Here is a 15,772-nt window from a genome sequence, read left to right on the forward strand (position 1 = left end):
TATTATTCTTATCTTCTTCCATTTTGATCCTTATCTTGTAATTATGATTCATTGTGTTTTAATTTTACTATAATATATGACTCCGATATAATGAGTTAAATTTGATAATTTATCACAATTTTATTTTATTTTGATTAAAATACATTGAAAATTTTACATATTATTATTATTATTATTATTATTATTATTATTATAATTCCGTACCCACCTATTTAAGTTAAACATTGACTATTATGTTTAGGTAGGGGTCTTAAATGGAACAAATATTTTTGCCGTACCAATAAAATATTAGAGTAATTTTATAAATAAACATTAAGTAGCGTCCAATAAAAAATAAAGTATACTCAAATTCAACCCAAATATATATTGAGATTCACTAAAATAATTCATAGTTATCTCCATATTTGGATTCTGTCCCAGTACGGAGCTATATTATGTTGGGCCATACGTCTCTAATCCATTCTGGTCTGGTCCAGAGCATGCTTTCAATCACTTACTCAAATTGGGCCCTTATTAGTTTATGACCCACCAAAGTAACTTAAAAGCATAATAGGGTCATGTTATTTTGGTGAACTATTGTATCTGATTTTTATACATATAATAATTAGAATATATCTTTTTCATGGATAAAATACACACCATACTCTTTAGGTTAGCCAAAATTGGAGAGATCTCTCATCTATTTTTAAAAAAGTATATTAATTTATCTTGAAATTAAATTGTTTTAGAATAATTTAATCCACAATTGTCATTAATAAAATCTCCAAAATGCTCCTCCTCATCCTTCTTTCCTTCTCCCACAGCCTCCCACTCTCCAATGACAACTCATTCTCTCTCTCTCTTCCTCTTTCTTTAGTTAGTCTACAATAGGCTTGTGATTCAATCAAACCCAACAATTCCATTGGTCAAAGGATTCTTTTTCTTTTTTTTTTTCTTCATGTGTATGTTTTGACCATCACTAATTTTTTTTTTTAATTTATTTCTTATAAATGAGAGGAGGGAATGGAAGAGAGAGAGAGAGAGAGAGAGAGAGAGAAAGGATAATGTCATATTATATGCTCTTTTGTAAGTGTAAGAAGATTATCGCTATTTTTTTTAAAAAAAATATGAGGGATGTGTTTGCAATTAAGGAAAACTTTAAGGATAATTTTCGTAATTTACTAAATTATCGAATACGATAGATATAAGGATGAAACGGAAAATTATGGAACATATGAAGCGAAAAAGAAAAGAAGAGAAAAAGAAATTGGAATCCAACACGGTAAAACGTGATTTTTATCGCTAATTTTAATCAAACATCTGAAAATATAGAAAAGCCTCTGGACGAATTTAAAAATGAGATGAGATGGATATGCAATGGTTTTGGCTGCCCTTGAGTTGAGTAGGCCACGTTCGTGCAAGGAAAGAAGGTGTCAGGTGTGTGTGGTCATGGGCATGGATGGATCCATTGGTTTTGTCGCAACAATTTCAATGGGCTTTTTTGCGGGGGCCATTTTCATTTCATGCCTTGTGACGGTGGTCTTAATGCCCGATGCAGCGTAAAGTAGGAGTTGGTCAAACCTCTGCTCTTTAAGCAAGCTGGCAGCCTGGCACTTTTCCAAAGCCACGCTCTGCCCCTGGCCGGCCGGGGTCCTATTCCTCCAGCTTCCTCAACCCACCCCCCTTCCTCTCAAAGATTAAACCAAAATAAAATAATAATAATAATAATAATAATTTCTTCTAACTTCATATATATTTCTAATAACTACTATCTTACAGATATTGTTTTCACGGTTTTTTTTGTTTAAAAATTAAAAATGTCTTTATTAATTTTAAATTGAAGGAGGAGGAGATGCCTTCTTTTTCTTTTTGGTGTTTGAACGGGGCATGTATAAGATTATGAGTGTGAGGGTGGGGGGGGGGGGGGGGGGGGGGCGTTCACGTGCGGGTCCCGATTCCCTAACTCCAACACGTGCATTCCCCATTCCTTCTCGAACTCTATGCCCAATGCCCCGTTTGGCTCGAGTAGTACGGGATTTTTATCTTTCTTTGTTTCCTTTACCACACCAAACTACCCTTTTACCCTCCCACATTTCATTTTCCCCTTTGTTTGTGACAAATTTTCAATCCTGTTCGTTTCCTATTATTGTATTTGTTGTTACAATTATTTTGGAGGGAAAATAATTTTGCACTTGACTTAATTATTAAAAAAGTATTTATGGACTTAATACTATTTTATAATTTAATGTTTTACAATTTTAAACAATGATTGGGGGTATTTTAATTAAAAATAATTTTAATTTCTATTTCTACCTTTCTCAAGTTCTAAGTTTATACTCTTTACTTGATAATAAAAAAAGCTTATCTTAATTTTAGTAAAAAACATAAAAACTTACAATAATAGTTTCATTAAAAAAAAATTCATTCTTCTCACCACAAGATCATCAACGCAACACATGTCATTAATTAACTATCAATGAATCCCAGTAAAAAATTATAATAGCATTTTTTGTAACCATAGTTTAGATTTATTTAAAAACAAATGTGCGAACATAAAATATTTATGTATTTATTTAATATAAATAATTGGTTATATCTTTGCCACTATACACTTAAATGATGATAGTAACTCATTAAGTTTTAAGTAAAAGTATTATTGTCTAGTATACAAAACAAAAATACAAAAAAAAAAAAAAAAAAAAAAAAGGTTGTTACAGTACACACTAAAATTAACAACCCTGCATGCATCTCACACAGCCTGATTTGGTTGGGAAGGGTAGAAACATCTTTTCAGCTTGATAAAATAACGGCGTAATTCTGTTGACCCGCTGACGAAACCTGGCTTTGCGTATTCGGGTCTTAGATTTATCCGTGACTTTCAAGGCTCCCAAAAGACCCAATCATTAAAGCCCCGGTGAGAGCTTCTCCAAAGGAAACCCATTTGTTTACCGGCTGTAGCCCGTGCCTGCCTCCGATGCTCACAAGCACCCAACGGCCCCTTTCCCGGCTGTACCCGGTCATTTTCCTTCTCTTTCCGGCAAAGAAAATAATTTGTAGGGTTTCTGGGACCGGTCCAAGGAAAAAGAGCAGAGCAGTCCACAGGGGGGATGGCTTTAATTCTGCTTTTCTCTCTCTCTCTGCGGATCCGTGTGGTTTCCTTCCGGGTTTTCCCCATGTTTGGGTATCTTTAATTGTCGATAATCTCTCTCTCTCTCTCTCTCTCTCTTTTCCTTTTTGTTGTCAGGATCCTTGAATTTTCTTTGCAACTTCGGGTGGGCATTGTTCAACTTTGACTGTTGAATTGTGATCGTTTATTCTTTTTCTCTCAATTTTCGTCGCTTCTTTTTTTTGTTTGATCTTTTTTCTAATCTGGATTTGAATGATTTCGGTCTTTATGAGCTTCGAGAGGAAGTGAGCTTTGGTACTGGAGACGAAGATTACATACATGTTTTCATTGCGCTTTGCATCCTGATGATGATGATGATGATGATGGGAATGAACAATGTGAATCTTTTGACCAGAGAAAGAGATTGTTCAAAGCGAAAAGCGGCCATGGAGAAAAGACGTCTGCGTTGATTGTCTGTTCTCGATTGTGATTGTCAATGAGAGAGAGAGAGAGAGAGAATAAAGAGAGCCAAAAGGGTGTAAAACTCTTACCCCCTCTTTCCTCTTTTTCTCTACCACACGCTTCCTCTGCTGTCAATTGGACGTTGATGTGCTTCGACGAGCACTAATTTTTTCTTGCCTTATTCTGGGTTTTTCCGATAAACATTTCTTTGCCTTGTAATTCTTTGTGAAAATGCCGATGTATCAACCACCTAGCCGGCGGAGGGACGGCGATGTGAAGCACGAAATGGGCGGCGGCGGGCAGGTGTTGGATCTGGAAACCGCCGTGAAAGACGGGATCTTGGGCGGCGGAGGCGGGGCTGTCTGCAGCGGCGAGAAGTTGGATCTGAAGAAGATGATTGAAGAGCTGGACTCAATCGAGGTCCCGGCGGTCTTCATTTGCCCGATTTCCTTGGAGCCAATGCAAGATCCTGTAACGCTCTGCACCGGCCAGACGTACGAGAAGCCCAACATCCTGAAATGGTTTTCTCTTGGCCACTTCACTTGCCCCATCACAATGGTAGAGCTTTGGGACGATTCTCTCACGCCAAACAAGACTCTCCACCAACTGATTCACAGTTGGTTTTCGCAGAAGTACTTGGTGATGAAGAAGAGGTCAGAGGATGTACAAGGAAGGGCCTTGGAGCTGCTGGAGACATTGAAGAAGGTCAAGGGCCAAGCCAGAGTTAAAGCTCTCAAGGAGCTCAGGTTGGTTGTCAATGGCCATGATTCAGCCAGGAAAACAGTGAAGGAAAATGGTGGTATTGGCTTCATTTCTTCCCTATTAGGTCCTTTCACTTCGCATGCTGTTGGGTCCGAGGCAATTGGAATTCTTGTGAACTTGAATCTCGATTCAGAGTCAAGAGCTAATTTGATCCAACCCGCCAAAATATCGATAATGGTGGACATTTTGAATGAGGGGTCGATTGAGACAAAGATCAATTGTACAAGATTGATAGAAATGTTGATGGTGGGGAAGGATTTTGAGTCAGAAATTGTGTCAAGTTTGAGCCTTTTGGTTGGGCTATTGAGGTTAGTGAAGGACAAGAGGCACCCAAACGGAGTAGCAGCTGGGCTTGGATTGCTCAAAATGATTTGTTCACACGAAGAGATTAGGAATTCAGTTGTAGGCTTTGGGGCCATTCCTCAGCTAGTTCAGCTTTTGCCCAATCTGAGTGCAGAGTCTTTGGAATTAGCACTTTGCATTCTTGAAGCATTGCTAAGCCTGCCGGCGGGCATATTGGCTTTGAAGGGTTGCCCTCAAACCATTCCCAATATGGTCAAATTGTTGATGAAGGTCTCAGAGACTTGCACTCAGCTGGCTTTGTCAATCTTGTGGGCTGTCTGTAAGATTTCCCCGGAAGAATGTGCTCCGGTTGCCGTGGATGCCGGCCTGGCAGCAAAGCTCCTCTTGGTGATCCAGAGTGGCTGCAATCCGGTGTTGAAGCAAAAGGCGGCCGAGCTCTTGAAGTTGTGTAGCCTCAATTACACAGCCACCATCTTTATTTCCAAGTGTAAGCTTACAAAAACAATACAGTGAAAGGGTTGCAGAAAGCTGTTTATATACATCAACCATTTTTCTTCCACCTTGAGGAGAAACAAAGTGCGTGCACTGAGGAGCTTGTGAATACTGAAGCTTGAAGCTTGTAAATTTATGGGCTAATTGTTCTGGCCAGTGGATGACCAAGTTTTCCCATAAAGCCTATTTGAGTTTGCCCAGCTGTTCACATATCACCAAGAAAGGTACCAATTCATGTATCTTTGCAATGGAGTGGATTTGGGATGTGTGTGAGCAGCCAATTGAATGGAGAACTTGCAGGCTCGTGTTAGCACTTGTAATTATTATTATATTTAACTTGTATTAAGGTTCCAAATTTTCAGTCCCTTAACTGCTTATTGCTGAAGGTTATCTGGGGACTCCATAATTAATTTCTTTCTTCATTGTTCTAAGGCATGGGGTGGTTCAGCATTGAGTCCTCCCACCATTGTAGAGTATGTTCTTTCAATACGAGATCATTTGTGAATCCACTTCCAACTTTGTTTCTCGTTGCTAGAATTCATTCACAGTGCTGCCATATTATTGAAACTTCAGGAAAACAATTTGAAAGCAACAATGAATTCGATTGTTAGAAGGCCTTAAAATCTGGGTTATAAATGTGATTTTGAATTTCAATAGTGTGTTTCCCAGTCTGTATTTCTTGGAACTGGGACTGGACTGGAGTGAACTGTTCTGAGACAGTCAATTCAAACTTCTGGGTTGATAGAAACGAGCCCACGACCCCACGTACACCCTCCCCACTTGGACCAGACAAAAAGAAGCAGAGAGGGGGGGTTAAAGAAAGATGAGAGAGAGAGGGAGAGAATGAAACATTGTCGTGCCTCAAAAGGGGAGAGTGAGTGAGGTACGAGGTCTTTGTTGGCATTTGCAATCTGGGATCTTTGACTAAGACCCAAAAAAAGATTGTGAAACTTGGAATTAATATATTGAAGGTTAGCCATTTAGCTTAGAGACATCTGCATCTGCTTGCTGCCAATGTACAATTACTATTTTACTTGTGCCTCCTCCATCCGTGCAGATGTAACTTCACACTGCTTTGTCACTTGTGTGTTTCCCCAATTTACATTTCTTTTGTCAGAAACTGTTCATCCCATTCCATTCAAAGGAGACAAGCTAACGTGCACAAAACCAACTCAAATGGATTCAATTTTGTGATTCAAATTTCAAGTTAATCCCTAACCTCTCTTTTTTTCTCTCAATAAATGGGGTAACGTTTAGAGTTGCACTAAACCCTTATCCCACGCATGAGATGAATAAGTTCAATGGGGACAATTTCATATTAATCTTCTCTTACTGCATTTCTCTGCTTAGGGTTTCACGGTTAATCAACCATCTATAGTTTTCGCCCACAGGCACAAGAGGCAGCACACCTTGGCTAGGAGGAGGAGGATGCTTTCCTAGTTTATTTACTTAATTATATATTCATTTGATAGGCTTGGGCTTAGGCTTAGCTTTTGTTTGTTTTCAACTCAAAAAGAGAGATCAGATTCAAATCAAGATTTAGCTGTCCGTCTTACTGTCACGTGTTGAGAGTGGGAACTCGAACTTCAAATATAATAATAATAATAATAATAATAATAATAATAATAATAATAATAATAATAATAAAATTCAGCACACGATTGAATCTCAATAATAATAAAATTCCTAACGATTTATATTTAAAATAATGATATATTAACAGCAACTTTATACAAAATGTTCATGGCAAGGTGTAGCAATACACTTTTGTTCTCAATCTTGAACTAATTTTATTAGTATTTTAAAATATACTTTATTTAATCATCAATTAACAAAATTATTTTAATGTTAAAAATAAAATATAACAGAAACACATTAGTTTCAGATAATATACATTTATTTCACCATAACTATTATTTTTAGGACAATAATTACCATTAATCCAATATTAACATAGAATCAATAATGTTGTTTAATAATAACTATATATATATATATATACTGACAAAGAGACACTCCTCCAGTGGTTTATGATTATGAAAATATTATTTTATTAACATTTCCTATACAAAATTATCTAATATTACCTGAATAAAAGAATTTAAAGATATCATTTAAAATTTGTAATTTCAAAGCACATAATTTATTATCTCTATTTTTTTAATTAAAAAAATTGTGTTTTTGATTTTAAGTTTACGTGGCAGAACACTAGAAAAAGCAGATGAATGATTGATCCAATCAATCAGCCAGTGGAATATTGCGTCAAATCGGGATTTTGGATTAATTACAATTACGTTGAGATTCTTAACTTACTTTACTGCTTAACCAAGTAATCGTTATTATTATTATTATTGAATCAATCAATATATCATATGATAATATGCAATATGTTACTTTGTTGATTTTTTATAAAAGGATTTAAAAAAAAAAAAAAAAACAATCAAAGATTCCTATTAAGATTTTAAATCAAATAAGAAGAAATTTATTTTGTCTTGTAAGTTGCCGTCAGTTTCCGTATCGACGGCGATGGATGGAGGAGATGAATTGGACTTGGACTTGGACCGGGCGTCGCCTCATTTCTCGCTCGCCATATAGCTAGCAGCTGCACCGATCGTCCATCCGTCGATGATGAGTGAGTGCGCCTCTGACGAGGAGGCATCAGATTCAGTCGAAAATTGCAGTTGGGTTTTCCTTCGGAAAAAGGCAGAAGACGACATTGATGGTTTGTGAACGCTATTAATTTCAAAACGAAATTGCCTGACACGGATGGCCCAAACTCTACAGTTCTGTCAGAAATGGGCTATTTATTGTGGATTCAAAACACGTGCGGGCTTGTTGGGGATTCAAAACTTTTAGTTGCGTTTGGAAAACGTTACCCTTTGTGATCAACGGAGTTTTGAAGAAATGAGTTAGACACAGGGTAGTTGATTGGGTGCGCGTTGCAGTGGCAGCATAATCATGTTGAAGTGCAGCAGCAGCACCTGTTCATCGGTTGTAGTTCAGTCAGGCTTTCCTGTAAGACAATTCAAGGTCTCCATCCATTCCATTATGCCACTCGAGTTTGTTGGCCTAAATAGTAGATAGAAAAATAACTAGTATTTATCACTGCTACCTCCTACCTATCAAATCTGATGCATTTCAAGAGAAATTCAAGAAAGAGCAAGCTCATGTCAGCACTTGGTAGGAGTTATGGGTTGAACCTATTTGGAACCTATTCGAACCAACTTTTATGTGGTCTTTAATCTAGGAACTTTGACAGTCTTACATTTGTTATTGTTAAATTGGAACTCGGTTTACGTGAGTTTTAGTGGTAACTGAGTCCAACTTTTGAAATGTGGAACCAACAATCATCCAATTATTTGGAAAAAAAAAACATATAGTTCTTTGATTCTTTCAATTCATTGAAAATCATTTTCAAAAATTTTAGCTGATTTTATGCTTATTACAGGATTTTGGGATAAAAACATCAACTACTTGTGATGCCCAAGGAATCTTAGGGATGATTATGGGCTCCGTATCTTCTCTATAGTTTGGCGTCTCTATTGGACATTAAGGGGCATAATCAACTCTATTTTTACTCCCCTTGGATTCAACCCCAGAATCTATTCTGCCACTTCCCGTTTGTCGTGGCTTGTGCAATTTCAGTTTTATGCAATTCCTATTCAAGTGACATGTGAAGGAGGTGCTCATGCTAATTTTAACTAGACTTTTGAAAACCCTTCTTTTTTAGTCAATAAGTAAGGCTCACAAACACAACCCTCTGTGCCTGCCAAGACTTGACCTTGAGGTGATCTCTTTTTTTTTTGTTCGAATTCTAGTTTAAGGCAGGTTTTTATATATTCATTTATTTTCTTAATCACAACATGGCGTAGTTTGAGTGATTGGAGGTTTTGCCTTTTGTTTACTAGCTATAATGAAATTTTTGACTGTTTTATTGCTGGTAAACGAGTTTACATATCTTCATTGATTATGTTCTCTTTCATTCTTACCCCGGGTCTTTATACAGAACGTTGGGGAAAGTTTGTCCATTGATATTCAATTCTAAAATAAGTTCAAATGGCTTATTGTCTAAAGAATATTTGTTGAATGGCTAACAATCTAAAGAACGTTAGGTAGGTTGGATAATGGGAGCCTTTAGAGGATGTGCTAGCCTTTTAATGGGCATGGGCATTTAGAACAAAGAATGCCAGTCTTCCCTAGTCGAGTATAGAATGGAGCATCTAAGACGAGTTAGAAAATTATGGTGGATGCTTAAGCAAAGCCCTTGACTGCTCTTGTTGCCAGAGTCACCTTCTCTAAGTCAGTTATGCTGTGGCTCTTGACATTTTAGGAGGAAAAGGGCTATTTATTAACCATGCTAAGTGTTTTGGGGAATGTCTTCTCTCTTTTGGTGCTCTGTTCTGAATCTGTAGATGATAGTCTCCTCAGGAGGGGTGCAACATCATGAGGAAAGCCTCGAAACTAGTTCCCAATCTACAAGTCTTTAGGGATCCCAGTTCTTATAATTGAACTTCAACCTTCAACTCTAGTGCTTTGGTGGAGGAGAAATCCTGCTTTGTGGGCGAGACCTTTGCTAATCAACATAGATTATTTCCTTGTATATTGTTTCCTTTTCTAAACTCCTAATTTGTAAATATCAGTGATTTAAATAAGAAGATTGCCAAGAGGTAGGTTGTCTTTTTCTACCCTTTCAAATTAGCCTAATTGCCTGTTATTGCAACATTTTTCATCACTGTGCACATCTTTGCTTACTATAACTTTTTTAGTTTGTAAATTGTAAGCCATATACCCCTTTAATTGAGCTGCATATCCCAGAAAGATACCCGTTTCAGCTTTCTTATCAAGATTGCTTCTCTAGTTCTTTTCACTGCTGGAATATGAACGTAATATCCAAACATCTTGAAATGCTTTGCTGATGGTTTTAACTCATTTCATACTCCATTGGTGTTTTTATACAGCGTATACCCAAAAGCTTTTAGGAAGCTTCTTTTCCAACATTATGCACCTGACCATTTCCATTGTATTCTGTTCTTCCTCTATGAACCCCATTCTGTTTTGGTGTTGTTAATCCTGCAAACGATATAACCAGTCAAAGACAAAAACCAAGAACCAAGCCAAGAAATCGAATCAAATATATGACAATCGCACCAAGAACACAACACACACAGTATACACGATATACGTGTTCAAATCCGTAAATGTATCCTATTCACGGCAGAAATTTTCGTCTTTAGTCAATCCACTAAATCAAATATTACAAATTGATTACACTGATTCTTCAAAGAACAAACGATTACAGTATTACATCAAGAAGACAGAATACAACTCGGGTACATACTTGCAACAAATCGTGCAAAACCATAGTACTCATCACTGTCCCTTACCGTTTCTCCCACGACGAAGCAATTTTAACCGGAGATCAAGCAATACAATGGAAGTTCTTACCGATCAAAGGATTCACAGGTTGCGTCTCCTCTCCTTGTGCCGATTTAGGGTTTCTCGATTGCAAAAGGTGAAAAGTGACAGTTGGGTTCTGAATAACAGCTTTATATATCAAGAGTGAAAGAATGCTAGCCACACGATGACTGCTTATAAGAGATCAACGGTTAGAATTAAAACACAGCCAAATAATATTGAAATGAAACTGTAATTAAATCCAAATGTCATGTAAATGAAATGTAAACGAAATACAATCTGACATAATGTAATTTTGAATCACATATCACAACAGGTGTGTAGCCTACTGCCGATCGGTGAGCAATAACAGCATCTTCACAAAACTAATTAAATTCATCTGAGGTGTACTATTTTCCATTATACAACCTCAAGGTCTTGATTTGCCAGTCGCCAGCCACTTTGAGTTTCTAGTTGAGCTTTGAATTTCATAAACAAAGAAAAAGCCTGTGACATGCTACTGAGAAAGTAAACGCGAGTCATCCTTGTAAAATTGTCTATAAACTGTATAAAATAAATCCTCTGGCTCATGGAGGCTATTCTCATTGGTCACCAACATTCATGCGGACCAATTCAGGTTTCTCCTTTGCTCTCCTGAGTTTGTTAACTGGAAAACCTTGCCCATACCGCTAATTATCTAGTTGGCAGCTCTTTATCGACCCGAATTTCAGACATCCCTCTTTCGAGCTCATTTGATTGCAAAAACTTTAATGATTTCATATTACAATGCCCATATCTCTTGAACCCGAATCAGATATATCAACTTTTGAACTAGAAAAAAAGATGTTTGACAGAATTTCAGTACAAAGGCAAATCTGTTATCAATCATGTTTTCTTTTGCAATCTCATGGTCATTAGGATCATAAATGGTGCAGAAACTACCTTTAAAAGACAAAGAATACCCTTAGCAAGTCTTGATGCAAGCTAGGAATAAAGAACACATCAGTCATAAGCTTGGTACCCTTTTTAGTGCGAATAGCAATAGATCCCTTACCTGATTCAGCAATCTTCCATTGCCCATCTTCACTATGGTTTTGATTAATTTGTCTAGAATACTGAAAAAGCTCGCATCTCTAGCCATATGACTTGGTGCACCCATAATCCACAAACCAGGAGTATTTCCTATTTGATTGAAAAACCTTAGATGCCATAAACAGATGATGATCTCCACGCTGTTGATCGTTGGTGTTGTGAGATTTTTCTTTGTTACATTAGGCTATGATTTATTTTTTGTAATGTTTTTTTACTTAAGTCATTGTTAGATAAAAAGAAACGTTAGTCCTTAATGAAATATTTTCTGGAAAAAACTATGTGTTTAATTTTTGACTCTTGTACTTTTGCCTTGTAAATTTGGTTGCTATATAAGCAGCCTTCGTTAATGGCGGTGGAGCCGGGGATAAACAAGATGCTGAATTTAATATTAGGAGTGAAGTCTCTTATATAATTTAAATATTGCTCTTTTTACAGGTGCTTGCTTGGAGTTAACAGGGTAATTTGCAATTTGAACATGTTGGTTTGGAAGAGAGATACTTGAACTTGATATGCGCAAGAAGGGACTGGAAAGTGCTAACTGCTAATGCACAGCATGGAGTGGTGGCCGTGCTTTTATCTGATGATGGTCATGGTGGTGGAAAGTGGAAACACTTATTAGATCTAGTTTAGATCTCAAGGACTAGAACCAACAGATTCATTTGTATTGGGAATACTTTATTTATTATAAATATTTTAAGATGAAAGAAATAATAAAATATCACTATAAATTGGGGTATCTTGTAAAAACTTTTGTCAACAATACACGCTCTAATTTAAATGTAAGAGTGTGTTTGATTCACATAAAAAAATATAAAAAGAAAAATATTTTTCAGTTAAATTTCAACATTAGGTGTTTGATTGATAATTTTTTTTATGGAATTTGTTTTCCATCTAAGTACACAAATGCCTTGTTTTTCACAAAATCAAGGGAAATCAATTCTTAGGGGGGGGGGGGGGTGGTTTGATTTTCTATGGAATCTGAAATTTATTTTCTTTTCCATCTTGTACAATCAAACGCACCCTAAATGATTGGATGGTTAAACATATAAATAAAAATATTTCAAAAGACATTTATCTAATATTTTGCATATTTTATGTCAAATTATTTACATGTGGCCAAAGAAGTTTTCAAAGCTCATCTAATATCTCAGATTTAATTTTTGTTTGGAGTCCGAATGAGAGAGAAAGAGAAAAAGTTGAGACTTTTCTCATTTTAGTTTTTCTCCTTGACTTAAATATCTGTTTTCAACAGTGAACACTACTCTAGAGTCGCAACAGCAATAATGATCGCAATGGTTGCTCCTCATAGCTCTTTCACTTCTCTTTCTCTCTCATCTTCTTCCTTCTTCAACCAATCATTTTTGTCCTTACCTTATCCACATTTGTTCAAATTAGGCTGAGTCCTCCTCTAGTCATTGAAGACTTCGTCAAATCACATGTCTTTATTTGTTGGATAATATCTAAACTACATTCTTCTAATTTTTCTCTAACAAGCCAGATTGTTTTTTGATTATTTGTCAACGTTCACATGGTTTGGCAGCTATAAATACCACCATTGGCTTCTGCTTCAAATACAATGAGAACACATGAGTCTCTCCCTCCTTTAAACACCTTTTGCTATCTATTTGTTGGGTTTTTCTCCTATTAAAATTCTCTTATTCTTGCTCCTAGTTTCGAATCAGAATAGTTTGTTGAATCTTAAAGGATATGTTATACTGACGAAATTTCTTTGAGGACAATGTCTAACACGCCTCAGGCTTTTGATCTTGTTCATCTTATTTTTACAACAATCTCAAGGATATTTTTGTGCACAATGGAGCACACTTATGTTTCGGTGATTTCTTTACCATCGATGCTACCAGCAACAATGTTGCTGCCAATCTCAATGGCAACCCTGTTACTACCAACACCAATGTCACTGCCACTAATGTTGTTCTGACTGTCGTTCTTCCCATGATGTCGTATGCAAAACCTTTCCTTGATATCTCAAAAATTGACATTTTTGGTGGCCAAAATTTCAAGCGATGGCAAGAGAGAATTTCCTCAATACTTGATATGTATGGCATTATTGTTTCTTTGACCTAGTCCAAATCGGATCCTGCTAATAAAAATAAATGGAGTCATGGCTTTATGCTAACAAGGTATGTAGACATACTTTTATCAGTGTCTTATCTAACGAACGTTTCGATGTCTATTGTTCCTACAAGAAAGCCAAGTAAATTGGGGACTTCGTGATCACTAAGTACACTACAGAGGATGTTGGCAAATAGAAGTTCGTTATCGACAACTATTATCGTTGGGAGATGACTGATGAAAAGGACATCAAGGCTCAAATCAATGAATACCATAAGCTCTTGGAAAATGTAAAGGTAGAAAAAATTTGTAGTTGGATTGCTGATTGAGAAGTTGCTAGAATCTTGGAGCTACTACAAATAGCAACTAAAATATAAGCACAAGCGATTGTCCTTAGCCGGCTTGATCACCCACATCATCATAGAAGATACCAATCGAAAGGAGGCCAAAGCTGCTAAGGGAAAAAGATTGCAACAAAAGCTAATATGGTTCAGAATAAAATTCAAAAGCACAACAACAATAAGAGGTATGAATCTAAGAAATCTGATTATGTGCCTAAACCTAATATCACTACCTTCAAGAAAAATGGTACTTGCTTTGTTTGTAGAAAGCCAGACCATAATGCGCCTCAATGCAGGAATAGAATGAAAAATAACAATCCTCCTAGGCCAAAGGCAAATTTGGTCTAATATCTCAAATTTAATGGTTGCCTAGAGTCTGAATGAGAGAAAGAGAGAGAGTTGAGCTTCTTATATTTTTAGTTTTCCTCCATAACTCAAAGATATGTTTCCAGCAGTGGGCACTACTCTAGAGTCGCAATAGCAACAATGGCCACAATGGCTACTTTCCATAGCTCAGTCACTTCTCTTTCTCTCATTCTTCCTTCTTCGGCCAACCATTTTCACCTTCTCTCCACCCGTCTTTGCCTTATCCACGTTTGTTCAGATTAGGCCAAATCCTTCCATGGCCATTGAATATTTCGTTAGATCACATATTTTATTTGTTGGATAATATCTAAACTAACTTCTTCTGATGTTTCCCTAACGAGCCAAATTATTTTCTAATTTTTTGCCAACATTCACACGGTTTGACAACTATAAATACCACCATTGGCTTTTAATTTAAATACAACAAGAACACAGGAGTCTCTTCTTCCTCTAAACATCTTTTGCTCTTTGTTTGTTAGGTTTTTTTCCTATTAAATTTTTTTTATTGTTCATACTCTTGGTTTCATATCAAAAGAGCATGTTAAATCTTAGGGGATATGCTACACCAACGAAATATCCTTGAAGACAATATTTAACACTCCTTAGACTTTTGATCTTGTTCTTATTTTTACAACAAAACATCTATCACGTGAAAGACGTTAATGTAACCCATGATCAAATACACTAAAATTTTTAAGAATGCACTTTATGAGAGGCCATGAGTTATTTTAATTATCAATTATTTAAAAATAATATATATATTTTTTCTTTATCAATATAATGTAATTTCTACTCCCATACTAACGCCCATAATCTTTTATCTTTTAATTTACTTAAAGAAAAAACACTTAAAATCCCTTGGTTTTATCGTTGTCTCGAGGCCATTGTTTTCCATGTGATTCCCGTTGTTAACCTTATCCTTTCCCAGTTTCCCATTGTGGCATCGCATGCTTCTTGTCCTCTCCATTATTGCATAGACCTTAATCATTATATGTTTGCCATCCTCCTCCTCTCATGAATTATGTTCATAAACTTCTATAGGGAAATATTCATGCATTAAAAAATTCAATTAAACTTCTATAGGGAATTATGTTCATGTAATCCAAAGCACTGGGGGTGCAAAGTGGGGCTGGGGCAGTGGTCCCCACCTCTCCAATTTTATTATTTTTTTTACTACTTTACTTAATTTTTCAAAAATAAATTTGTTCCTATTTAGTCTTTCCTTCTTTTTCTTTTCTTTTTTTATGTAGAACCCTGAAAGAATTTATTTCAATTAATACAATTATCAAAATTACATATTTTAAAACTTTAATGCTATTTATATTTATATTTTAAATCACAAATTATAAGTGCATGATGAAATTAAAGTAGTGGGCATATATTAATAAGTGTATAATCACAA

The 15,772-nt window shown here is 36.1% G+C and overlaps 1 protein-coding gene across 1 annotated transcript; it reads left to right on the plus strand.

Annotated features, from left to right (window-relative positions):
* The first annotated feature begins 2,900 nt into the window (after positions 1–2,900).
* Positions 2,901–6,227, plus strand: LOC127798696 (U-box domain-containing protein 30-like). The gene has a single exon (XM_052332243.1). It carries the CDS (start codon positions 3,779–3,781, stop codon positions 5,123–5,125), a length of 1,347 nt encoding a protein of 448 aa, XP_052188203.1. The 5' UTR covers positions 2,901–3,778; the 3' UTR covers positions 5,126–6,227.
* Positions 6,228–15,772: the final 9,545 nt, after the last annotated feature.

The sequence above is a fragment of the Diospyros lotus genome, chromosome 4 (assembly GCF_014633365.1).
Source record: "Diospyros lotus cultivar Yz01 chromosome 4, ASM1463336v1, whole genome shotgun sequence".
NCBI lineage: Eukaryota > Viridiplantae > Streptophyta > Magnoliopsida > Ericales > Ebenaceae > Diospyros > Diospyros lotus.